General features: G+C 39.6%; 2 protein-coding genes across 4 annotated transcripts in view; one reads left to right on the forward strand and one right to left on the reverse strand.

The window, feature by feature from the left end:
* Selenop (selenoprotein P) lies at nt 1-9860 on the forward strand. 2 transcript variants are annotated; one of them, XM_050139002.1, is made up of 5 exons: nt 1-167; nt 3922-4137; nt 5022-5234; nt 7261-7378; nt 8469-9860. In XM_050139002.1, the coding sequence occupies exons 2-5, from the start codon at nt 3935-3937 to the stop codon at nt 9081-9083; spliced, it is 1149 nt and encodes a 382-aa protein (XP_049994959.1). In that variant the 5' UTR covers nt 1-167; nt 3922-3934; the 3' UTR covers nt 9084-9860. The 2 variants fall into 2 exon arrangements, with proteins under 2 accessions (XP_049994959.1, XP_049994960.1); XM_050139003.1 differs by having other exon boundaries at nt 8469-9065.
* The window catches only part of Ccdc152 (coiled-coil domain containing 152), a 20846-nt gene continuing 2897 nt past the window's right edge, over nt 8935-26883 (reverse strand). The window contains exons 2-8 of one of the 2 annotated variants that reach the window (XM_050139004.1): nt 26709-26814; nt 22747-22815; nt 19769-19833; nt 13424-13526; nt 12141-12268; nt 10369-10452; nt 8935-10082 (exon numbers count right to left, since the gene is read on the reverse strand). In XM_050139004.1, coding sequence (XP_049994961.1) covers nt 9960-10082; nt 10369-10452; nt 12141-12268; nt 13424-13526; nt 19769-19833; nt 22747-22815; nt 26709-26814 — 678 coding nt within the window. In that variant the 3' untranslated portion in view covers nt 8935-9959. The remainder of the gene's footprint in view (nt 10083-10368; nt 10453-12140; nt 12269-13423; nt 13527-19768; nt 19834-22746; nt 22816-26708; nt 26815-26883) is intronic. The other variant, XM_050139005.1, reaches the window with a different exon arrangement.

Below are 26883 nucleotides of genomic sequence, written 5' to 3' on the forward strand. Positions count from 1 at the left end.
GGCTTGCTGCGCTTGCAAGGTCGCTGCAAGAGGGAGCATTGAACTTTGGACTGCACCTCAGAGGGTGAAGTAAACAACAGGGCTATAAATGTCAGTGTCAGGCTTTGTGGAGCTGCCCTGCTAGAGCAAAGAGAGGGAGAGGAAGCAAACTAGTCCGAAGGGGTTGCGTAAGTAGGACTTGATTCTTTTAGTTTGGGAAATGTTTTCTGAGACCGATAAAGTCCTTTCCTCCCCTTCACAATAGGCTTTGTAAAAAGATTGGAAAAAGACATTAAAAACAGATTTTAAAAAATGAACAAGAATTTGGGTGTGGTAGGTAAAGTGTCTGGGAAGCACAGTTAGCGCTTTTTGTTGATTTCGTTTTTTTTTTTTTTTTTTTTTTTTTTTTGCTGGGCTGTGCCCAGGGGGAGCTGGAGAAAGGAGAGGCAGTCTTTCCTCCGTGCAGGAGTGTGGTGTTATGTGGGCAATATTATTTGATCCAATCTCAGTTTTTCCACTGAAGGGTAGAGCGAAGGCAAACGAGGAAAAGCGAATGGATTTCAAGAACAGAGACAGAAAGACGCTCAGCTCTCTGTACTTTAGAGGGGTCCGGGGAAATCGCAAGCAGTTTCAGAATAAAGAGTAGGGAGGGAGCAGGCTCCACCCACAGCGCAGAAGTGGTCACCTTTAGAGGAGGTCTGGCTGTGCCACAGGTGGTCCGTGGGTAGTTTTTGAGTTTAAGTCGGGAATGGGAGCCCTTAGGTGGGCGAGGGGCTTTAAAGTGTTGGTCGTAAGTTCAGAGGGAAAGGCTGTGTGGCAGGGAGTGTGCGTATTTCCCTTTTAGTGTGTGTGTGTGTGTGTGTGTGTGTGTGCAATCAAATGTAGTTGTGTGCGGAATAAGAGTGAAAGGCACTGAAGGCTGTCACTGTATCTAACTTTATTTACCCCCATTCTTTTATACAGTTCCTTGACAGTTAAAGTGCAAAGCTTATCCTACAAAAACAACTGTAAGCAACGTTGAGCAGCCTATTGATTATAACGACAGGGAAGTCTGCCAGTGGACATCTAGTCTCTTTAGTTTTCCCTCTGCCACTAGATAATTATTTTCTTTTATTGGTTTTTTTATTGAGCTCTACATTTTCCTCTGCTCTCCTCCCTGCCTCTCCCCTCCCCTTCAACCCTCCCCCAAGGTCCCCATGCTCCCCATTTACTGATATAATTCTTTTCATTAGAAATACAGGTGAAGGGAATCATCTCCTCTATTGTGCTTGCCATTGAGCCATTTGAAAATGTCTGTTTCATGGCAGATATCAAGCGCCTTCTTCATGCTGGCGATTCTGTAACAACGGAATTTAATTTACATTTCTGAGAGGTGTGTGTGCTGGAGATTGGACCCAGAGCCCCGCATAAACTCAGTTTAGGAAATTTGTGCAAGCTAGACTTCTATTAAGAAACTGAACGGCTTGTTTTGATGCTCATTTCACTGTCCCAGAGCACATGGAAAACTGGCTGCTCTAGTTATTGCAAGGTGAAGTATTTAAAAAATACCAGTGTACCCCAGTGGTGGAGAGATCCTGTTTTGGATTGGGCAGAATCAACAGGAACCTGTTCTTGGGGATTTTATCTGTGTGGTCATAGACACGGCACCTGCAGTCTCTCTGAGACATAGCTGCCACAGCTGCAGGAAGGGTGTAATCTTCCCAGGCACAACTGGCATACGTAAATGTGCTTAGCACTGTTTTTGGCTTTATAGTTCTAGAAAAACTGAGTAACTGACCAATATAAGAATAATCCCATTATTATTGTAAATACCACCCTACAAAATAGCCAAGACGGAGTTAAAAGGCATGTGTTCTCCCTCCTCTCTCTCTCTCCCTCCCTCCCCCCCCCCCCCCCCCCCCCCCCCCCCCCCCCCCCCCCCCCCCCCCCCCCCCCCCCCCCCCCCCCCCCCTCCCCCCCCCCCCCCCCCCCCCCCCCCCCCCCCCCCCCCCCCCCCCTCCCTCTCTCTCTCTCTCTCTCTCTCTCTCTCTCTCTCTCTCTTTCTCTCTCTCTCTCTCTCGGACAGGGCCTTACCCTGTGACCCTGGCTGGCCTGGAACTTGCTGTGTGTAGACCTAGCTGGCCTTGAACACACAGAGATCCACTTGCCTCTACTTCCTGAGAGCTGAGATTAAAGATGAGCACACCAGACTCAGCTCTCCTTCCTTTCATTCTTTCTTTTTTGTTTTTTCAAGATAGGGTCTCACAAGTAGTCCTGGCAGTCGTGGAACTGACTATATAGAATAGGTTGGTCTTGAACTCACAGAGATCTGCTTGCCTCTGTCTCTTGAAAGCTGGGATTAAAGGTGTGCGCCACTTTACAGCTGGATTTCCCCCCTTTCTTTAGTGAGCCTCTTAGGTCAGAGTTTTCTTGGAGAGGGCAGTCTCACTACATGCCTGAGTCTGGCTTCTAATTTGAAATTCTGCCTCACCTTCCCAAATGCTGGACCTGTAGGTGTGCTGCTGAAGCACCGACTACCTTGAGGCACATTCTCACTCTGTATTCCAGACAGGCCTAGAATTTACCGTGTAGTCAGACTATTCTTGAATTCAGAGGTATCCTTCTGCCTCAGTGTTTTAGGTGTTACCTTTATAGGCATGGACCCCCACACCTGACTTCTTTTGTTCTTTTATCAACATGACTCAGCTGTGTGGGTCTTTTTTTTTTTTAATGATTTTTGCACATTTTCATCATGTCTCTAAATTTACCTTAAAAAGTTATAAGAAAGTCAGGTGGTTTGGCGCATGCCTTTAATCTCAGCACTCAGGAGGCAGAGACAGGCAGATCTCTGTGAGTTCAAGGCCACCTGGTCTACAAAGCGAGTTCCAGGACAGGCTCCAAAGCTACAGAGAAACTCTTCATCAAAAAGCCAAAAAAAAAAAAAAAAAAAAACAAACAAACAACAACAACAACAAAACAAAACCCAAAAATGAGAGAAATGGCCCCTACTTTGGGGTCTATTTCTGTTCAGGAACTTAATATTCTATAATATTTTAACTTTCATGGGTAACAGCGCATCTTTTCGTGCATGAATGTTCTATCTAGTTGTTGGAGCTTCATGAAGGTGGTATTAGAAACAGAAATGAGTCTTAGATGTGGCAAGAGCAATGACTTGTAATGTTTCTCCTTGGCTAAGATTTTCCTTTTGGGTGTATTTAAATTAAGTATGGTGGCAATATCAAAGCAAGTAGTCTTATATTTGAAGAGATTCAAATTCTTTATTATCATACAACTAAACATGGGGAACTAACAAGCCAAAAGTATTGAATGTATCCAAGATGTTATAAATGTGGAAGGCTTGAACTTGATGTCATAGTTTGCTCTCTGCCTTTTGCCTGGGACTTTCCAGGAAGATTTCATACAAGAAGATCTAAGGGCCATCACGAGCCACGTTCACACTGGGGCCCTGAATCTACTGCTACACCCTTTCTTCTCACATCTCTTTCTGTGCTGGCTTTGTGTAGCCTTGTGCAGAATTCCTTTCTAACATTTGCTAGACTGACAGAGGACAGAACAAAGCAGTCAGAACTTAGTGCATCTCAAATGAAAGTCAGAATGTGTTTGCAGAGTGGATATGACTGTACACTTCTAAATAGGTGTCTTCTCCTAGAGAAGTGCCTGGCTGTCAATCAGGCACATTTCCATAAGCGTGCTAATTGCAGTATCGTGCTACAGAGAGCTAGCTGATTTGTTTGACCACTCCTCGGCCTTTTAGCTGGCACTTTCCCCTTCATAAAAAAGTTTAGTGGAAAGAGGTTCATGGCAACAGAAGACTGAGCGCAACAAGATGAAGACAGAACCCATAGGCTGAGTTTTAGTTAGTAGGATCGTACCTACTGTGTTTAGACAAATGCATAGCAATGACTATGAAGTTATTGATGAAGTTCATTTTCTGTTTTATAGGACAACGTCAGCAATGTGGAGAAGCCTAGGGCTAGCCCTGGCTCTCTGTCTCCTCCCCTATGGAGGAGCAGAGAGCCAAGGCCAAAGCCCTGCTTGTAAGCAACCTCCAGCCTGGAAGATAGGAGATGAAAATCCAATGCTAAACTCAGAGGGCACAGTGACTGTGGTTGCTCTTCTGCAAGCCAGCTGATACCTGTGCCTTTTGCAGGCATCCAGGTAAGCAGTCTTCGAAGGTTTAGAATATCTTTAGGGAAAGCCTATTAAATACAAACAAATGTATGTAAAATGCAATAAAAATAGAAATAATGTAATTATTAAATTATGCTTTTGTAGATGAGTATGTTTGTATAACACAAATTTGATGATAAGACCAGGAAGACACACACACACACACACACACACACACACACACACACGCACACACACACACCCCACATGGATATATAAAATACTACCAAAATGTTTACTGTGATATTCCTGGGCTTTGAATATGTTTTCCTTTTTGTGTTCCTACATTTTGTAACTTCTCAATATGGTTTACCCATGTAAAATTTACTCTTATTAGAGCAAAAGTTCAATATAAGAAGCAGAGGAAGGCTGCCAGCACAGACAGTAAACACTAGGATTGTAATAGAAGGTTTTGCTTCACTTAACAATCATAAGTCAAAAATATAGGTTGAGTCACCCATCAAATATTAATTGCACACCGTTCTATATATCTGCAAGGCAAATTTAAATATTTACTAATTTGGCGCTCATGTTCATGCAAGCATTTAGCATAAAACTTCAAGTTTTAACCAGGTGGTCATGGCGCACATCTTTAATTCCAACACTCAGGAGGCAGAGGCAGGTGGATCTCTGAGGTCGAGTCCAGTCTGGTCTACAGAATGAGTTCCAGGACAGTTAGGGCTACACAGAAAAACATAAAAAAAAAAAAGCTTCAAGTTTTAAGTAAAGGCGAAAGGTTCAGTTTTACAACACAAAGAAAAATTACAGTCACTTAAAAATAATAAGAGCTTCGCAGAAAATAAAATGAATGTAGAAGACAGAACAAATAAACAAACTAAATGACATTGTTCGTTTTGTGTGTTTTCCCCTAGACTGGAAGACCTGCGACTAAAACTAGAGCACCAGGGATATTCTAACATTTCCTACATTGTTGTTAACCACCAAGGGTCCCCTTCTCAGCTAAAACACATACACCTGAAAAAGCAGGTGTCAGCCCAGATTGCTGTTTACCGACAGGAAGAACATCAAACAGATGTCTGGACTCTCCTAAATGGAAACAAAGATGACTTCCTCATATACGACAGGTGAGCCACCCTCCCAGACTCTTACGAGCTATTAATTCCTTTAGTCATTCACGGCGGCGTTCTCCACTGCCCAGTGCCACAGTTCAGTTTTCTCATGTGATTTCTTGCTTTGGGAACACTTTCGGTTTGGATCCTTCTGACATTGTTCTGCTGTTTTTCTCCACAGCTTTCTTCTACTCTCCCCACCCTACCTCCTCCTCATTCTTCTTCCTCTGTTCTTCCTAGTAACATGTCCGTGTTATTCAGAGTGGTTTAGTTTTCCTTCTCTTCCCACTAGACATTCTGTAAAACTGACCTCATGTATTCTCTGACCATACAACATACATCCTAGTGAATTGAAATAAGTCCAAAGTTCACATACAGTTCTGAATACAAACCCAGATATCTCTCCACAGTTATAGCCACAAGCATCTTAAATTCCACGACTCTTACATTCTTTTAAAACCTATTCCTTAAGCTTTGACCTTTCTGTGAGTTTTCTTGGAGGGAGAGAGGCCAGCTCTAGAGGACGCAATCCAATCCTACTGCATTCTGCCTCCAGCCCCTTACCCTTCATCTATGTCGTGTTACATGATCATGTGTGATGGCATTGCTGTCGTGTACCCTGTAGAAAAGTCTAACAGGCAGTTCGGGACTTCTGGTCATTCACCAGACTCTAAGTCTGCATTTATCTATGATGCCTTCATAATCAGTCCCTCAAATGACTTTCTTGTTGCTTTTCCTCTAGATTTTTGCAAAAATGTTCTCACGTGTTTATTTCCTGATTTGTATTTAGTAATAAAATATTTAAAATTAGGCATTTGTCTTTGTTTTATATAAGTATTCAGTTTAAAATTATTGAAGGTTTGGTTTTTATATTTTATATATTTTGAGTTAAATATGAGTCCACCATTCCAATAGGTGGTTACAGAAAACTGACTGTACATTTCCCTCTGTGTTAAACAAATGGAGGAATTCATTTGCATAACAGGTATAATTCTAAATGTTGTGCAGATTAATAATCATACTTTGTAGTTTATACTTGTTTCTATCTAATTAATTTACAGCTTTCAACGTGATCTCTATGAATTTATTTTGGAATCTATGATCAAATAAAACATTGATATTTTGAGACTTTCGATTCAAATGTTGTCTTCTGGAAAGCATTCTTAATTGATGCTTGCTTCCTTCTGGCTCTACCTGGGCTGGGTCCTTACTTTGTCTCACATTAAATATCTTTGCAGCTTTAATTCGTTCTTTCTGCCCCCTAAACTTCTAGTCAGTTGTAAAGTACAATTATAAAGATGATATTTTGGATAATATGTCAGTAAAATTAGACATTTCAACCTTATCATTTTGGAGAATGTAGAATTATAATTCTAGTTATTTTATTGGGCTGAAAATTTTCTTATCTCAGATATGTTTCATGGGATAAATGAGCTAGTGAGCATAGTGTACGCATGTGCTATATACCTGCAATGCCAGTATGTGTGACTTTCAATAGACATGAGTTTCAGGCTAGCTTAGACTTCACCGTGAGTTCATTATGAGAGTCTCTCTCAACTTAAGGGCTGGTGATATAGCTCCCTTGCAGAGCACATACATAGGATATGTAAGGCTCGGGTTTGTTTCCTACACTACACATTAATAAATAAAGAAGACACTACCCAAAACTTCGACATTGTTTTTGTTACACAATGGCTTCTGTTTCTGTGGAATCTGTCTTGCCTGAGCAGTTATGAAAAGCTCCCATGGTTAGTCTTTGGCAGAATATATGCTAATTAAGAAGTATTTGACTAACTCACAGTCATCACACACTAAACATTATTTTAATGACATCTATAGCATTTCAAAATATTAAAATTAGAATCACTAATCTTGCTATAACCTTACCTGGTATATTGCCTGGGAACTCAATTATATATCCCACTCAAGGAAATTTATTAAAGGCACGGAAGGGGCTTAGCATGTAATACCTAATACAGTCTAGTCTGAGTAGGGTCACACCACAGAGAGTAAAGTAGTAACATCACCATTTGCCTTTTAGATGTGGCCGTCTTGTGTATCACCTTGGCTTGCCCTATTCCTTCCTCACTTTCCCATATGTTGAAGAAGCCATTAAGATCGCTTACTGTGAGAATAAGTGTGGAAACTGCTCTCTCACGGTAGGTATTTTTCACAGTTGTTTTTACTGGGGGATAAGGAGAAAACTTTAAAAATCTTCCTAAATAAGTGGTCCATCATCAATTATGTAAGAAAATCTTAAACATACATTTTCTGTCATGTAACACTCTTTAAAACATATTTGCAAGACTTATATTGCTCCTTCATCTTGAAAGGCGTTAGAGACAAACAAGCAAACAAATCATGGCTAGAGAGATGGCTCAGTGGTTAAGAACACTGGCTGCTTTTGCAGAGGACCCCTGTTCAGTCCCCAGCACCGACCTGGCAGCTCAGAGCTACCCCAAGACCAGTTCCAGGGGATGCGGTGCCCTCTCCTGGCCTCCGAGGGTACCAGTACAGATATGCTGTCAATTAAAGTAGGCCATGATGCTATTTTTACTCGACAGAACTGTGTAAAGATTACCAAAGCTTTGATGAAATTAAAAACATTTTCTCACACATATTGCAGAATGAAAAGCTGCCAGTTTTTAACTGGCATTTTTGAATAGTTAGAAAGAAGCCATTTTGCTTAGAAAAAAGACTAGATTCGATGACAGGCATGAAAAGTTACTGATGTCAGGATTCCATGTTTGGCTGACTTCACTACAACATAAGTGTTTTCAGTCAGTTTAGTTTTGATTTTATGGAAATAACAGTAGTTTGGCTTCTTTAAACCTTTAATAAAAAATGTAGACACTGAGACCAAGGTCAGGCTCTTTTTCACTAATATACTGTATAATATATATTATATAAATATAGCATATTAATATAATACATTAAGTATATATTAACACACATGTATAATATATACAGTATGTGATATATGTATGTAATATAAACACAACTATTATGCACATAAACACCAATACATAAAATTAATTAGTATTTATATATTATTTGCACATGTCACATATATTGTATACATATATATTATATACACATATTAATATACTATATTATAGTAATATACTGTTAACTGTATCCTAATTAACTTGTTGGAATAACATAAATATTGCCTCTACAAGTAACTTTTTTATGCACTCAAAGTAAATCTATGAGCTTGTTAATAAGCGATCTGTAAATTTGTTCCAGAGTCTCGAAGATGAAGAGTTCTGTAAAAACGTGTCCTTACCTGCTGTGGGTAGATCAGCGGAGCCCTCCAAAGCACACCACCACCACAAGCACCATCACAGGCACGGGCATGGGCATCTCGGGAACAGTGAGCTTTCAGAGAACCAGCAACCAGAAGCACTAAATATGGAGCCAGCTTTGCCTCCTTCAGGCCTACATCACCGCCATAAGCACAGGGGCCAGCACAAGCAGGGTCACTTAGAGAGCTGAGACATGCAGGCAAGTGAAGGTGTACAACTTTCACTTGCCCAACGGAAGCTTTGTCGGAAGGGGTGCGTAAACCAGCTCCTATGTACGCTGTCTAAGGAGTCAGGGACAACCACTAATAGCTGCTGCTGCCACTGTCGCCATCTCATATTTGAGAAGTCAGGGTCTGCAATCACTTGACAGTGTGCCGAAAACCTCCCATCTTTATGTAGCTGACAGGGGCTTTTTGCGGAGGAGAAAGTCATTGAATCTTGTCAATGTCGATCACCTCCCGCTGCCTGACAGAGTCAGCCACTAAACCCCACAGAAGCTGGCACCACCTGAAGCTGAAATAATAAGACCAAAAAGTGAAAATGACGTTCAAACTAAATATTTAAAATAAATTGTATATTCCCTAAGTCAGCCTAAAGAGACAATTTCATTTCTAGAAATTTTGCAACCCATTTAATTAATCAGTGAACTAAAAGTAGGAATTGGATTTGTCCAAACATGAAGATATATATCATATTGGCTCCTAAATTTAAAATTTGATGCCAAGGAAAATTTCACCCAAATCAAATTTGTATTATGGGGTAACTAAAAGGTGATTGCAGCTTTTGGTTAATATGTCTTTCTTTTTCTTTTTCCCGTGTTCTAATTACATTGATGAGAACAGAAACATAAACTATGACCTAGGGGTTTCTGTTGGATAGCTCGTAATTTAGAATGGAGGAAGAACAACAAAGACACATTTTCCAGTTTTTTTCTTTACTTAAACTCTCAAAACAATAGGAACTTTTATCTTTTTAAACTTTCATTTTTAACCAATTAAGTCTTTAACAGACTGCATTTTGAATATCTTCTTATCTTTTTATACTAGCTTTACTTTCACTACATACATCTGTGTATCCTGTTTTCTTCATCCTGTGTTGTATTGTTCTTCTGAATTGTGAGTGACTGTCTTGAAAGATGTAACGGAAGAAAAGTATGTTGGTAATCTGCATACTGCTTAAGACAGTATTCCCATAATCAATGATGGTTCAATAGAGAAACTCAGCCCTATGAACCTGAACTCTTTTATGGCTAATACCAATAAGCAAGAATGCAGTACAGAATTGGCCACAGAACGGATTTATCTAAATAAATGCAATTTTAAAAAGCTTAAAAGTGTGCGTCTTTATTATTTAGCATGCTCACATTGAAAACAGAATGAATTTTAGTGCCTTTAAAGAAACTAAGTTGTAGCTAATGCCTAAAGTGCTCTGCTCAAAACCGTCCCCGAGGGGGGCGGGAGTTTTTGGCAGCCGCGAGGTGCCGCTCCAGGTCTCGGATGGTGTTCTGGAGACTCGCAATCTCCTTGCTCTTTTCCTCTTGAAGATGTTGAAGCTTCTAAATGAGCAGAAGAAAGGCTGTCATTGCAATTTAGAAGTAAGATTAAGTATAAGGAAAGACAAAACAACAATCAAAGCACACCTGAGGCTTATATTTTTAAGATTATCTTACTTTGAAAGGCCTGTAGCTTCACTTTTGTGTGATTGAAAGGAAAAAAAACTGGTATAAGGCTACAAAATTAATTTACTATATTTAAAATAAACATTAGGAAACAAATGTTCATAGGAACACATTGATGCAATTAATTTACTGAAGACAGAGTCATGGGACAAAATGCACCTACCCTTCTGTAGATACTCTGCGGCAAAATAGTAGCATCCGGATACGACTTTGATTTAGTTTGAACTCTTGCTAGTTTTGTGTCAAACTGAACCAAATTAAAAAAAAGAAAGTCATTAAGGCGATTGTAGTTCAATACTCAGAAACAATGTTTCTACAGAAAAAGTATACCAGCAACATCCTTTGCTATATATTTTGTAATTGAACACACTCTATATAGCAGACAGAAAAGTCTTTACAAAACAACTGGAAAAAAGAACAAAGACTATCTAAACAAGATTCAGCTAGATGGTGGGTTAAAATTATTTGGGGGGCTTTAAAAGAGGGTCAAAAGTCTGGGTGCTACCTCTAGAGGTAGCACGGTACTTTTCCTCTAAATACCATTGCTCTCCCCCATTCCATGTGAGGCATACTCTTGATCTCCAAGTAGAAAATGTTTCCCATCACCACTGTTGTGCTCTCGTCAGGAAAATCCACTGTAATCCACAGTCTCAGGAGATATGCTCACAGATCTTTCAAACTTTGAAGCCAAATATTAGAAATTGATTTAGTCACTTCAGGCTCTTTTTTTTGGATTAAACTGAGTCAAATTAAACGATCTGTATAGCCTATTCTTATAAGCCATTTTTAAAGCACAATGTTCCACTATAGTTCTTCCTTTTAGATGAACCTTAGTGTGGCCTCTCAGCAAACTAGATAAGCTTTCCATGAGACTGTGTTCTGGTTTTAGGAGAGAACTGGAGTTATAATGAAGATACACAAAGACATCCGAGTACTAGTCAAATAGTATAATCAGATGAGTCTATTGGCAGATCCCAGATAGCAAATAAAACACAAATTCCTAACTGAGAGATGGTAAGTTGGGGGTACATCTTGAAATAAGGCCTGCTGTATTTCAGTTGGCAATCCAGCCCTCTCTGTGGATAGACTAGCCTAGGAGGCAGAGGTGACCCATCAGCAGCTGTATAGCAGTGCAGTGGCAGCAACAGCAGTAGCAAAATCCCTCTGAAGCAGTGTAACCCTTTCTGTCCCCAAATGTTACCTAAAAGCACCCTAGGCATTGCAATGTTCCTGGAAAATAAAGAGTAAATTATTTTAATTAAGCTCTGTGAATTTTTGCATAATGTAATGTCAAAGTAGAGATGGGTGGAAGTCATGGCATAATACTGGAAGAAGAGGTTGGTAGATGTAGAAAAAATGCCTCAGACAAATACTTTGTTAACACATCAGTATCCGTGAGATTCTGACATTAGTGGAATAAGTAGTTCATTGAAAAGAAAGAAACTACAAGACTTATGAGATATACTTATTTAAAGTACATATACAAATGTTTCAAAGAAGTTTTGTTTGTCTCTAGAACATATGCTTTCCTAGAACTATATTAGAGAGATTTGCTTGTTTTTATCCCATATAGAACAAAAGGGTTCGTGATTTCTTCTGGAGAGAAATTTTGCCAAGGATTTGTTGTACTCTTGCCATGCTGGCATGGTGTCTGTGTGCCTCCTGTGTAGAGTAGACTGTAAAACAGCTAACTCCTGAGTTGCTGTCCTCATTCTCAGAGGAAGCAATGTCCTTCCTGGAAGTTATGACCTTCTTTTGATCAAGCCTATGACTGGTAGCCTGCTGACTGAGCGCTGCTCTTGCTGGAGAATGAGAATGTGTGGAGTCTTCTTAGAAGGTTCTATCTAGTCCTGAAATTTATGTCACTGCAATAGGAGACAAAGCATGGTTAGACTAAGGAACACACTTCTGTTTAGCAGACTTGCAAGCACCTACTTCTAGATGTAGTTTGAGTATTTCATTTTGTTTTTCCTTCTCTTGAGTTCTTAACTTTTCATTTAACTCTGATATTTCCATCTCTTTCTTTATCATTAGTTCTTTGTGCTTTTCTTCATTTAATTCAACTAAGTAAAAGAAAAATAAATTTAGTCATTTAACAGTTCAAAGTTATGTGCTTCCATTTATTAATTTTTTCATTTGCTTATTCGGCATGTTTATTGATCACATGTGTACCAGACATCCATACAGAATATATGTGTCCTCTGTTTTCACTGAATTTCTGCTTTGGGCTAGGAGGCAGCCATTAATTACAGCTGTGATTGGGATGATGCAGGAAGAACATGCAAAGTGTTGGCAACTTAGGGGGAAACTATTACTTTTCCCATCACTGTAACAAAATACCTGAGAAGAAGCAACTTAGGGGAAGAAAGGTTTGTTTTGGCTCACAGTATCAGTAGATTCAAGCCACCGTGTGGAAAAGACACACCATGAGTAGGTCTGTAGTGCTGGCAGCCTGCAGTGGCTTCTTGATCTCAGTGGACCAGGAAGCAGACAGATAATATGAAGTCAGGTTGGACTGTAAACATAAGGTTTCCTGTCCATGACACACTTCTTCTAGGTAGGCTCTATCTCCTAAAGGTTCCACAACCTCCCCAAACAGCACCAACTGGGGACCAACTGTGCAAACAGCCAGTGGGGACATTTTACATCCAAAAGGTGAGAAAATTGTTAACCAAATAAGCCTAAAATGGAGGGGCCTTTCTCGGGATGCTATCTCTAAGGCAGAACATCACATAAAACGCCATTTCTAGGCACAGATGTTAAAACAAATGAGAACTGTTGAGAGAAGTGCTGGCTCCATCTTAGGAGAAAGAAACCAGAGGTACAAGATAGACTCATTACCCAAGATCACTTTACAGTGTGGTTTTAATGGGAAACCTGGCTTCACAGCTATTATTTGCATGCATGTAGTCCCCTAGACTGCACAGAGCACATACATTTGAGGTGTGGTGGTTTGAATAAGAATGGCCCCATAGGTTCACGTATTCAAATGCTTAGTTACCAGGGAATGGAACTATTGGTCCACATTAGGCAGAATTGATCACAAACATGAACAAGACTTAGAACTATTATATTTATGTTGCATAAATATACAAAACTTAAATTAAAATGTATCAAGGTGTGTTCATTCAAGAATACTATTATTGGAAAAAATAATATGCACCTTTAAATTGCTGCACAATATGTCAGAACTCAATAAATTAAAAATGTAAAGTTACCTTTTTTCTGCATATCCTGATAAAGTTTGCTCATTTCAATTTTATGTCCCTCCTCTTTGATTTTCATTTCACTTATGAGTTTGGCAATACTGTTCTTATATTCCTAGACATTAAAATATATTCATTTTCAATGTAATAATTAAAAAGGTTAAATTCCCAGCTAACATTAATTTTACATGCAACCAAATCCAGTGCTTTTTATTATACACAAAATAACAAGTTTTATTATTCACACATATAGACCACTGTGCCTTGCTCATATGTGCACCCATTTCCTGTCCCTCCCTCAGTTGTTCCTTTTCCTCTCTCAAGACAGCCCCTCTTATGCTGAAGATACACCCAGATTCTGCGTAAGAGATTTTGCTGTATTTTGTTTGACTTCCTCCCTGTTGTGTGAATGTGGACTAATCCTGTGTGTGTGCGCTCATGTGTCCGGATGCCTGACCACCAGGCAGGAATCCTGTTTTCAGAGATCTTGGAACTGTTAGGAGGCACTTACACAATGTCTAAAGGCTTATCACTGGTGATAAATCTTGAGATTCGCAGCGTATCTCTACTTTCTGCTCAAAATCTGCTTCCTGACAGGGGCTGCAATGTGGCCGGTGGCCTCAGTTCCTTGTTCTTTCTCTGCTGTGACCAGATGTGTTCTCCAAACTGTGTGCCTAAAGAAAACTTTCCTTCTTTAAACCGTTTCTTGTCAGGTACTTTGCTGCGGCAGCAAAAGTACTGAGTGCGTTATCTTGCCTTGTTCCTCCTCCCCACTTCCTCGAGACTCCTTTTTCCTCCACATTGTATTGTACACCTTCTACTTTGTTCATGTCTGTCTTTCTTTCTCTGTCTCTCTCATACACACACATACACACTCACATATACTCTCACACACTCTTCTACAACACACACGCATGCTCTCTCTCTCACACACACACTTAAACTGTGTATATATTCCCATTCCTAGCCTCATTTTACTCAAGTCTTTGTTCAAGACATTTTGTTTCCACCTTCATGTCAAATATATGTGCATGATCTTATGCATTTATATAAAATCTAGGAAGCACAAATAAAAGAAAATATAATGATATTTGTCTTTAGAAGATTGGTTTAATTTAATATGATTATCTCCAGTTGTATCCATTTCCCTACAAACAACCTAACTTCATTTTTCTTTATGGCTGAAAAAAGATATCACTCTATTTAGATACATCTTTGTTTGTTTCTCTCTTTCTTATTAATCAATCAATCAATCAATCAATTAATTAATTTTCTCCAGCGTGATCAGTTTCCCCTCCCTTCTTCCTCTTCTCCCAGTCCCTCCCTGCAACGTCTCTCCCTCTCCCCATCCCTTCAGAAAAGTGCAGGTCATCCATGTATATTAACCAGCCACAGTTTATCAAATTGCAGTGAGACTAGGCGCCTTATTAATGCTGGACAGGGCGACCCAGCAGGAGTAAAGGGTGCTAAGAGCAGGCAACTGAGGCAGAGGCAACTTCTCCTATTGCTGCCAGGAGTCCCACAAGAAGATGAAGTCATGCAACTGGAACACATGTGCAGAGAACCCAGGTCAGTCCTATGCAAGTTCTCTGGTTGATGGTTCAGTCTCTGTGAGTCCCCATGAGCCCAATTCTAGACGACTCTGTGTGTTTTCTCATAGTGTTTTTGGCCTCTCTGGCTCCTATAACCCTTCCTCCCTTTCTTCCACAGGATTCCTCGAGCTCTGCCTAATGTTTGGCTGTGAGTCTCTGCATCTGTTTCCATCATTTGCTGGGTGAAACCTTTCTGATGACAACCGGGTTAGGTACCATCTATGAGTATAGCAGAATATCATTAGGAATCATTTCATTGACTTTTTTTCTACAGTGATGCCCAGGTAACGTATAGGATTCTCTCCTGAGTGTTTCAGCCAGTGAGGGGCAGGACCAGTTCTCCGTAGTGTTGCAGCTAGTGAGGGGGTGGGGCCAATGCTGTACAGTCCTGTCCTCTTGGCTTTGGTGGTATCAGGGGCCATGGACATCAAAAGAGATGCATCAGAGCTATGAAACCAGACATGGGTCCTAGGAGCTGCCCAGGCCCAGACATCATCAAGGCACCCATTTCAGCCCACTCCTCAGCTCTTTCCCTTTTCCAGGTCTACCTTTGACCATAGCATATGAACATACAGTCTTTCTCGCCCTCTTTTCCAGAACACACCATATATTTGCTCCCCATAATAGTACCCATCTTCCTGGCATGGTCCAGAGCTGTTGCTGGAGTTCCCTCCTGTGCCTCATTTTTTAATATGATGTCTAGTTTCTGGAGTCCTTTATATATTTTGGAAATCAGTCCTCTGTCAGATGTGAGGTTGGTGAAGAGCTTTTCCCATTTTGTAGGCTGCCATTGTGCCCTTTTGATGATGTTCTTTTCCTTACAGAAGCTTTTCAGTTTCACGAGGTCTCATTTATTAATGATATACATTTTTAAATCCATTACTTTACTGTTGGATATTTAGGTTGGCTCTATAATTTAGTTATTATGAACAGTGCTACAATAAATACTGATGTACAAGTAATTCTATGATTTGATGATATAGAACCCCTTTGGTAAATAGCCAGGAATGGTATAGCAGGGTCATATTGTAAATGTAGTTTTAGTTTCTTGAGAAACCTGCACACTGACTTCCATGGTGCCTGGACTAGTTTATATTTCCACTAGCACATATAGGGGTTTCTTCTTGTTCATGTCCTTAGTTACTTTTTCTAATGCTGTGAAGAAACACCATAACCAAGGCAACTGATAGAAGAAAGAGTTTATTGGGGCTTGCTTACAGTTTAAGAGTTCATGATCATCACGGCAGGGAGATGGAAGGAGGCAGGCAGGGTCCTGGAGAAGTAGCTGAGAGCATATTCTTATCCAAAAGTAGAAGTCAGGAGAGAGAGAGAGAGAGAGAGAGAGAGAGCGAGAGAGCGAATGGTACACATGTATGTCATGTATGTGGAGGTCAGAAGACAACTACCTGGAGGTGATTCCACTTTTACATGGGTTCTGGGGATTGAAATGAAGTTTTCCGGCTTGCCCGACAGGCGTGTGCTTTAACCTCATTGGCTTTTGTACAGATTTTTGAGAGCTCTTTGTGTAGTCTAGGTATTGATCCTGTCTGATGAGCAGGTAGCAAAGGTTTTCTTCTATTTTGTAGGTTATTTCATTACTCAACGGTTTTCCTTGCTGTAAGAAGACTTAACCCCACGAGGTCCCATTTATCTGCTGCTGGCATTGTTTTCTGGAGTGGCCATTGCAAAAGTCCTTACCTATGCTCTATCTTGAATTGTTTCTCCACGTTTTCCTCTAACAGCTTTAGGATTTCATGTTTTATACTAACCCTTCAGTCCAATTGGAGGTGATTCTTGTGGAGGCTGAGAAAGGTAGTTAATTTCGTTCTTCTCTTCCTGGACATCCAGTTGTTGAAGAAGCTGTCGTTTCTCCAGTATCTACTTTTGACATCTTTGTAAATAACCAGGAGCCTAAAGTTGTGCGGTTGTGTATCTGGTCTATATTTGGGTTCTTTATTCTAGTCCGTTGAGCCACATGTTTGTTTTTGTGCTAGTACCATGCTATTTTTTTATTACTAAGGCTTTGCAGTATAACTTGAAATTACAGCTGAGATTTTGTGCAAAACCATGTGTGCATATATTCGTGAGCATGTTTTTTTGACAAATGGTTTATAGTTATTCCTAATACTCAGTGGTATTGAGAAGGAAATGAGAAAAAGGTTGTCCAACAAATCCCCTCAATGGGTAGGTGGCTAGGAATTAGCATTTTTTTTTTGCCTTTTGCATTTTTGAGAAACTGTTACATGTTCTGCAGTTCATATCACTACACTGTTTCTGAAGGGTGGAAGTCAATGTGGCAGAGTATAATGATCACTGGAAAGAACCAGTATGTGCTCTACACGAAGTCCCCCCATTATTTGGATGGTGTGATGATTACCCAAATCACAAAGAATACAGACTCACTCTTTTATAGTAAAACAATTAAAAATATTAACCAACAGAATATACTCTAAAGTAAGTCTATTAGCACAATTGAAAACCATATAGCAAAAATAATTACATTTCTTCCTGGTAAAAAAACCCAGCGTGTAAGTGGTATTAGTGCATTATGTTTTGTAAAACAATATACAAGTTGCAAAAGTTATCATTCATTTATTAAAGATTTTTACATATATATATATATATTACACTTACATAATTTTTGGTGTGTTTGTTAATTAAAACAACTTGCTTCAGGAACATACCTAAACATAATAAAGGCAATATACAGTGAACCAACAGGCAACATCACAATAAATAGAGAGGAACTCAAAGTGATCCCACTGAAACTAGGAAAGGTTGTCTGCTTTCTCCATATGTATTCGATATAGTTCTTGAGGTTCTAGCTAGAGCAATAAGACAGCAAATGGAGATCAAGGAGAAACAAATCAGAAAAGAGGTCAAACTTTCACTATTTGCTGATAATAGGATATTATTACATAAAGGAACCCAAAATTTCTACCAAGGAACTTCTACAACTCATAATCACCTTCAGTAATGTAGCAGGATACAAGATTAATTCAAAAAAATCAGTAGCCCTCCTGTACACAGATGATAAATGGGCTCAGAAAGAAATCAGAGAAACATTACCCATCACAATAGCCACAAATAACATAAATTATCTCAGAGTAACTGTAACCAGACAATTGGAAGACTGGTATGACAAGAACTTTAAATCTTTAAAGAAAGAAATTGACAAAGACACCAGAAAATGAAAAGATCTCCCATACACTTGGGTAGGTAGAATTAATATAGTAAAAATGACAATCTTACCAAAAGCAATCTATAGATTCAATGCAATGCCCATCAAAATCCCAGAAAAATTCTTCACAGTCCTCAAAAGAACAATACTCAATTTCATATGGAAAAGCAAAAAGCCCAAGATAGCCAAAACAATCCTTTACAATAAAGGAACTTCTGGAGGCATCGCAATCCTTGACTTCAAACTCAACTACAGAGCTACAGTACTGAAAACAGCCTGATACTGGCATAAAAATAGGAGAACCAATGAAATTGAACTGAAGACCCAAATATCAATCCACACACCTATGAACACCTGATTTTTGGCAAAGAAGCAAAAAAAAAAAATAAAATAAAATGGAAAAAAGAAAGCATATTCAACAAATAGTGCTGGCATAACTGGATATCAGCATGTAGAAGAATAAAATTAGATCCATATCTACCACCATGAAAAAAACTCAAGTCCAAATGAATCAAAGCCATAACATAAAGCTCAACATAAAGCCAACCACACTGAACCTCATAGAAGAGAAAGTGGGAAGTACACTAGAATGCATTGGCACAGGAGACCACTTCCTAAATATAACCCCAATAGCAAGACAATGAGAAAAATAATAAATGGGACTTTCTAAACTGAAAAGCTTCTGTAGAGCAAAGGACACAGTCAACAAGACAAAATGGCAGAATGGGAAAAGATCTTCACCAACTCCACATTGGACAGAGAGCAGATCTCCAAAACATACATAGAACTCAAGAAATTGGTCATCAAAAGAACAAATAATCCAACAAAAAATGGAGTACAGACCTAAACAGAGAATTCTCAACTGAGGAATCTAAAATGGCTAAAGGACACTTAAGGAAATGCTTAGCCATCAGAGAAATGCAAATCAAAACAACTCTGAGATTCCATCTTACACCTTTAAGAATGGCCAAGATCAAAAACACTGATGACAACTTACGCTGGAGAGGATTTGGGAAATGGGAACACTCCTGCATTGCTGGTGGGAGTGCAAACTGGCATAGCCCCTTCAGATATCCGTATGGAGATTTCTCAGAAAATTAGGAAACAACCTTTCTCAAGACCCAGCAATACACAATGAAGTACTACATAGCAGAAAAAAATAATGACATCATGAAATTTGCAGGCAAATGGATGAATCTGGAAAACATCATATTGAGTGAGGTAACCCAAACCTAGAAAGATAAATATAACACTCATTCATAAGTGGCTTTTAGACATAAAGCAAAGAAAAACCAGCCTACAATTCACAATTCCAGAGAATTTAGAAAAAAAGGACCCCAAGAGAGACTTACATGGATCTAATCTACATGGGAAGTAGAAAAAGACAAGATCTCTTGAGTAAATTGGGAGCATGGGAACGATGGGAGAGCTTTGAAGGGGAGGGAAGAGAATGGGAGAGGAGCAGAGAAAAATATATAGCTCAATAAAAACAATAAAAAATATTAAAAAACTCAACTTGTTTCTTCTTTGAATGAACAAATGCCTTTCAAGGGTCTAACTAAATACAATAAATTATAAACTCACCTGCTCATGAGATTTTAACTTCTCTTTCATAAAATCAACATTTCTTTTTAGTTGTTCATTTTCATCTGTGTATAAATAATCAAGGAACATATTACTAAATAGACTTAAAATTAATTATCTGTAACATTTACATTTCTGATCATGCATGTGCTCTGGAAGTATTCTAGACACTGGGAATGCAGGAACATTAAGAATTTTTTGCTTTTCACTGAACTTACAGTCTAGTTGTGTGGTAGATGCAATAGCTTTATTAGATAAACTTTCTATAGTGGCACTGTGCTTGAAATTCTGTGAGAACATGTGGTGGGGCAAACCTGGGTCATCTTGATATTGAATAAGGGTTTGGGAAAGAAGCAGCCACCCTGAACTGAGATTTAAGAGGTAAGGCTTGTTCTGCCTTTGAGAACTGTATTCCAGACACAGAGAAGTATGTAGCAGAGGAGGGAAACAATTTCAGAGGCCAGTGTGATGGCTTGCCCTTATAATTCTAGCTCTTGGGAGACTAAGGTAGAAGGACTACTGAAAATTCTGGACCAGTCTGTGCTAAATTATAATGGGCCTTCTTTTTCTTGTTGTTTTTAATGGGATTTATTTATTTTTTGACTATTTATTTATTTATTAATGATTTCTGTCTCTTCCCCACCGCTGCCTCCCATTTCCCTCCCTCTCCCCCAATCAAGTCCCCCTCCCTTGTCAGCCCAAAGAGCAATCAGGGTTCCCTGCCCTGGGGAAGTCCAAGGACCACCCACCTCCATCCAGGTCTAGTAAGGTGAGCATCCAAACTGCCTAGGCTCCCACAAAGCCAATACGTGCAGTAGGATCAAAAACCCATTGCCATTGTTCTTGAGTTCTCAGTAGTAATGGGCTTTATTTTATGATTGAGTTTCCTATGCTTTAAAAGTCTAGGCACCATTTTATCATGATGAAATATACTCAACAACACTTACTGCTTCAGCTATTCTAGGCACACAGTTCAGAAGCATTGAGTATAATGTGAGTACCATCTTGACTTCCATCTCTGGAACTCATTATCTTCCCATAGTGTATATGCTGTGTCTATGAGACACTAATCTCTCCTATTCTGTCCTCCAGCCCTTGGTAACTTGTTATTTCCATCTCTATGAATTTTACTATTCTAGGTACCGGGCATAAGCGGAACCAGATAGCCTCTGAGACTCTGTACTTGTCTAGCATATTTCACCTAGCACAATGTTTTCAAGTTTATGTTGTAGCATGTATCCAAATTCCACTCCATCTTAAGGATGCCTAACATTTCGCCCTATGCATATACCTCACTTGTTTACCATTTGTAGATGAACACTGGCATTACTCGGCTCTGTTATTTTGATGGACATTTACAAAGAGGAAAAGGTTTATTTTGCTTACAGTTCTGTGAGTTTCTGTTCATGACTACGCATTGATTTGAGCCTGTGGTAGCATACAGTGAAAGTGCAGGGCAGGTCAAAGCTGTCCACTGTATGTGGCTGGTTTGTGATAGAGAAAAAAGAGGCAAAGGTTCTCCCCCAGTGTTCTTTCTCCTATGGGCTGAAGACAAAGTTTCTAACACATGGACCTTTGAGGGCACATTTTATATCCAATCTATAGGAGCTATTTCCACCTTTTGGCCTTTGTGATTAAAGTTGCTATGAATACTAGCATACAAAATTTTATGTATCTGATTTTTATTCTTTTTGTAAATTCCTTGGAGTGAAATTTCTGAATTGAATGGTAATTCTAGGTTTCATTTTTCAGAGTAATCACTAGTTTGTGATAATGGCTACATTACATTCTATCAGCAATACCAACACACCTTGTGTTTTGAGATAGAGTATGGTCTGGAGTTTGCCGAGTAGGTCAGTCTAGGTGGCCCCTGAATGAGCTATAGGGCTTCACCTGTCTCTGCCTCTTACCATGCTGTGTTTAGAAGCAGAGACCACCATACCTGACTTTCTTTTGCTCACTCTTCCCTCCCTCCTTCCCTCCCTTTCCTCTTTTAAATACACTTTCTATGGGCTGTACTCATGTAAGCAATTTATTGAATTAACTATCCTCCCCGCAAACCATGATTTTAAGAATTGCCGGGGAGAAAATTGGGATCTTGGGGGTGGGATGGGTTGGGGATAAGGGGGGACAGGGAGAGAAAAGTGAGAAGGGGAGGATTGGGGGAACTTGGGGAAACAGGAAGATTGGGATAAAGGAAGGTTGGATAGGGGAGCAGGGAAGCACATATCTTAGTTAAAAGAGCCACCTTAGTGTTGGCAAGAGACTTGAACCTAGAGTGGCTCCCAGGAGCCCAAGGCGATGTCCCCAGTTAGTCCCTTGGGAAGCTGAGGATAGGGAACCTGAAATGACCCTATCCTATAGCAATACTGACGAATATCTTTCATATCACCATAGAACCTTCACCTGGTGATGGATGGAGATAGAGACAGAGACCCACACTGGAGCACTGGACTGAGCTCCCAAGGTCCCAATGAGAAGCAGATGGAGGGAGAACACGAGCAAGGATGTCAGGACCACGGGGGGTGCACCCACCCACTGAGACAGTGGGGCTGATCTATTGGGAGCTCACCAAAGCCAGCTGGACTGTGACTGAAACAGCATGGGATAAAACCGGACTGTCTGATCATGGCGAACAATGAGGACTGATGAGAAGCCAAGGTCAATGGCAAGGGGTTTTGATCCTACTTCATGTTCTGGCTTGGTGGGAGCCTAGCCAGTTTGGATGTTCACCTTCCTAGACATGGACGGAGGGGGGAGGACCTTGGACTTTCCACAGGGCAGGGAACCATGACTGCTCTTTGGATAGGAGAGGGAGGGGGAGAGGAGTGGGGGGAGGGGGAGAAGAGAGGGGGGAGGGGGAGTAGAGTGGGGGGACGGGGAGGGAAATGGGAGGCTGGGAGGAGGCGGAAACTTTTTTTCTTATTCTCAATAAAATAAAAAAAATGAAAAAAAAGAGAATGATTTCCCCAACTTACCTTTCAAACTGTGTTGATACTGAATAGTCTGTTGTAGCCCTTTTATCATAGTATGAAGAGTAGCACATTCTAAAACACAGATGATATATTTATTTGAAAATCATCTTGGAATCTTCTTGATTGAAAGAATTGAAATAAAATATTTAACTGAAAATTATGTGATCTTAATAAAGCAACCAGACATCTCAAGGTACATTACAATATATGGTGTCTTAGTTAGGGCTATTATTCCTGTGATGAAACCTGGAGGCAAGAGCTACCCTGGTACCAATTTCTGTCTTAGTTAGGGTGACTATTGCTGTGATGAAACCTGGAGGCAGGAGCTGATGCAGAGTCCAGGGAGGAGTGCTGCTTACTGGTTGCTCCCCATGACTTTCTCAGCCTGTTTTATTATAGAACCCAGGACCACCCATGGGCGCCTCTACCCATAGTGGGCAGGGGCCTCCCCCATAAATCACTAATTAAGAAAATGTCCTACAGGCTTGCCTATAGCCTAATCTTCTAGAAGTATTTTCTCAAATGAGACTCCCTCCTCCTCACTTCCCCATAACCTGTACTTCTCTCTCCCTCCTTTCTTTCCCCACCCATTTCTCTATTTTTTTTTTCTTGGGACAGGGTTTCTCTGTGTAGCCCTGGAAGTCCTGGAACTTGCTCTGTAGACCAGGCTGGCTCTAAATTCAGAAATCTACCTGACTCTGCCTCCCAAGAGCTGGGATTAAAAGCATGAACCACTACCTTTCTGCAAGCTCCCTCTTCTCTGATGACTCTAGCTTTTGTCAAGTTGACAGAAAACTAGCCAAGACATACAGTAAGTATTTTAATTCACCTTTTATGTGAAATGAATCCCAACACTTAGCAATAATTTTCTAAGGCACAGTACAGTAGAGACTGTCCCCCCTGGGCCTTAACAATGTCTTCCCTGAAAGTGCTCCACACCTGGACATGTCTAGGAACCGCCAAAAGTGTTTCCATGCAACTCTTCCAGGAAAGCCCATTCTTAAAAAAGAGAGTCAAGTCACATTAAGTGTGTTCAAAGGTGGAGGGCCACAGCTAGTGAGACGGTGTAAGAGGAGGTTTTTGTTACTGCTGAGCAATAAGCTCCTTCTCTTGGTACTCAAAACTAAGTCCTGGGCAAGACAGAGCCATGAAAGCATTAAAACCCCTAAACACTGTTACAAAGCAACCTGAGTGCCAGTGGCTTCATACATAATGCAAAATACTTTCTTCAGTCATGATGATGAAAAGTATTTTGCAAAAGCTCAAAGCCTCATGACCAGTAACAGGTTCCCCATTTGTGGCCTGTCACCTTTCCTGTTCTTCCTGTCCTTGCCACCCACTCACACAAAGCTCTCCATCACATTCTCCTTTCTCCATGTTGCAATTTCCCAGTAACGGAATGATGGTTAATTACATTTCCCAGACAGGCGTTAGCTGACAACTTGCTTCGCACATGCTACTGGGCTAGGTGATAGGATAAGAGAGGTGTGCTCGGTCATTACTTCATCATTTATTGTAAGGATCCAGCAATTAGTAAAATAAGGTAGCTGAAGTTCCTTCAGTAATCAGCAAATGAAAATCACCTTGCTACTCGGTGCATACTGGAGGTTTTTAAAGTATTTTTAAAATTTGAACACAAGATGGCAGGCTCACCATATTTTTCCACATTAGAAATTAGCTAGCCAAGGAATTCTTCATCAACTAGAATGTCATTCAATGATTTAGATAAAAGCTTTTCATTGTCTTTGTAAACTTTAATCTATATTATCCTTTCCCTCAGAATTTATTATGCTGTTTTATTAAAATTTTCTTGATTATTAAGCTATTTCTTGATAATTTAATGATTTTAGTGCAAATTTAGGATCTAGTATTAATTATCAATTTGTGTGTTAGTAAATACTTCCCTTCAACCAAGAGGCTCCAATAAAGTGTGATTTGGGAAGAATCCTCGTCTGGTGGCTGTTCTTTCCTGCTGGTCAGGGAGTTCGTCACAATATATAATTTTTGATTATATATAATTGCTAATATACAATAGGATAAATATATATTATATATGACCAGTTACCCATATTATTAATACTCTATATTGGTATGGTATATCTGTTATAATTTATGAATCAATATTGATGTTATTAACTAAAATTCATGCTTTATTCACATTTCCATATATTAACTTCTTTTGCTTGCCCCATGGGCTTTCACCATACCATTTTATACTTATTATTTGCCATGTCGTCTTAGGATTCTGGGTTCTGACATTCTGTTCTTTTGGTTTTGATGACCTTGACAACCCTTGAGATACTGGTCAGGCATTCTGTCATGTCCTTCTATGGGAAGCTGCTGATGTTTACCTCATGATTAGACTGGGGTTGTGGAATGGGGAGGAAGTTTTCAAAACTAAAGCATCATTTTCATCATATCATACCACATCAAAGGTACAGACAGTTAACAAGGCATTGTTTCTGATGTCACTGATCATGTGGCAGAGGTAGCATTTGCCCAGTGTCAAGGTTTAGCACCATGTAATTTACACACTCCATCTTGTTATACTGTGTGCTTCCCTATATATAGTAAAGGAAACGACTCTACTGGGCTGACGTTTACCCAGTGGAGTCAAGCTCCATCCATCTAGAACAAATTATCTATGGAAGTCATTTAGAATTCTGCCACATGGGAGATCTCTTTTTCCTTTATTATTTATTTATAAAAGTTGATTAAGGTTATTTGCTTTGCATTATGGGTATAATTCAATACTGTTCTTTTTCTTGCTGAAATTATTTCAGCTTTGGTCATCGAGAGCTCTTTCAGTTGGTTTCTGAGTTGTTTTTGACAAATTCTATCACTATGGTTTTTTTCCTTCTCTTTCACTTTTTAAAAAACATGTTTTAGAATGAGAGAGGCCCCCCCCTTCTCTCTCTGTCCCAAGTTGAACTGAACTCATAATCCTCCTCCTTTAGCTCCCCGAGTGCTGGAATCCTGTAATGTAACACCACACCTGGCTATTTTTTCTGTTTGAGTATTGTCTTTCTTCTGACACTACAAGATACTTCAGTCTTACAGTACAAATTTAATCCTAACCTTCACCCAGTTTTTATTTTTTTTTTATTAGAGAAGGTATTTGAAGACAAGATCTTGGTACTGGATCACTGCTATTTAGGGCTTCTCCATATGACACAGGAAGAAAATAAATGTGCTCAATGGTCAGCTCTGAAAACATACATACAAATAACATTATACAAACTGAGCAGGTTATATTTGGGAATATATATGTATATTCATGTAACAACAATTAATGAAAAAGAGGTCATGCATTTGAAAGAAAGCAAGGAGGGATATGGGAGGGTTTGGAGGAAGGAAAAGAAAGAGGGAAATGATATTATTATAATCTCAAAAAAATAAAAGAAGCAATAAAAATAAAAAACCCAAAAGGAAAATACAAGCACATAGTTTCATTTAAAAAATGTTTTCACATTTACCGCCTTCTTTGTGTGTCTGTACATATGCATATGTGTAAGTAAGTGTGACATGCTAAGTCAGAGGGCAATTTTGGGGGAGCTGGTGTTCTTTATCCTATGTGGCTCAAACTAAGTCTAGACTTGCCCACAGGTGCCTTTACCGATTGAGCCACCTTGTCAGCTCCTAGCTTCCTTTTAAACTCTTAAAACTGGTGATCCATCTTACATTTACTTACTAGGAAATCAAGTTTTGCCCCACATGGTTTTATAGACTTGTACTGAACCTTCAATTCGCCATTTGTTACATGGGTAGTATCTGGCAGAAGACTTAACTTTCTTCATCCTAGGTTTCTCGCATATTTTGGAGGTATACTAAAAAAGTACAATAAGACAACAGTCTGAAAAATACTATATGCACTTAAGGTAGGTGACACACACAGGGCATAAGGTCAGTCCCTGTAGTGAGTACCCTCATTAGCCTACTATTTCAATAGGCAGTGGAGGACTGACCTTCTTTTATCGTGGCCTCTTTTGTTTGCATTATCTTTAATAAACTATTACTCTTCTCCAGCTGAATATCCAAACGGTTATTCTTTCCAGTGGTTTCTATCATCTTCTGCAGAAGAAATTGGTAGCACGTTATCACAAAATAAATGACACTATTTTGACTCTTTTGCTAAGACAA

This window comes from Alexandromys fortis, unplaced genomic scaffold, assembly GCF_014885135.2.
Source record: "Alexandromys fortis isolate MF-2015 unplaced genomic scaffold, M_Fortis_MF-2015_v1.1 scaffold_37, whole genome shotgun sequence".
Classification (NCBI taxonomy): Eukaryota; Metazoa; Chordata; class Mammalia; order Rodentia; family Cricetidae; genus Alexandromys; species Alexandromys fortis.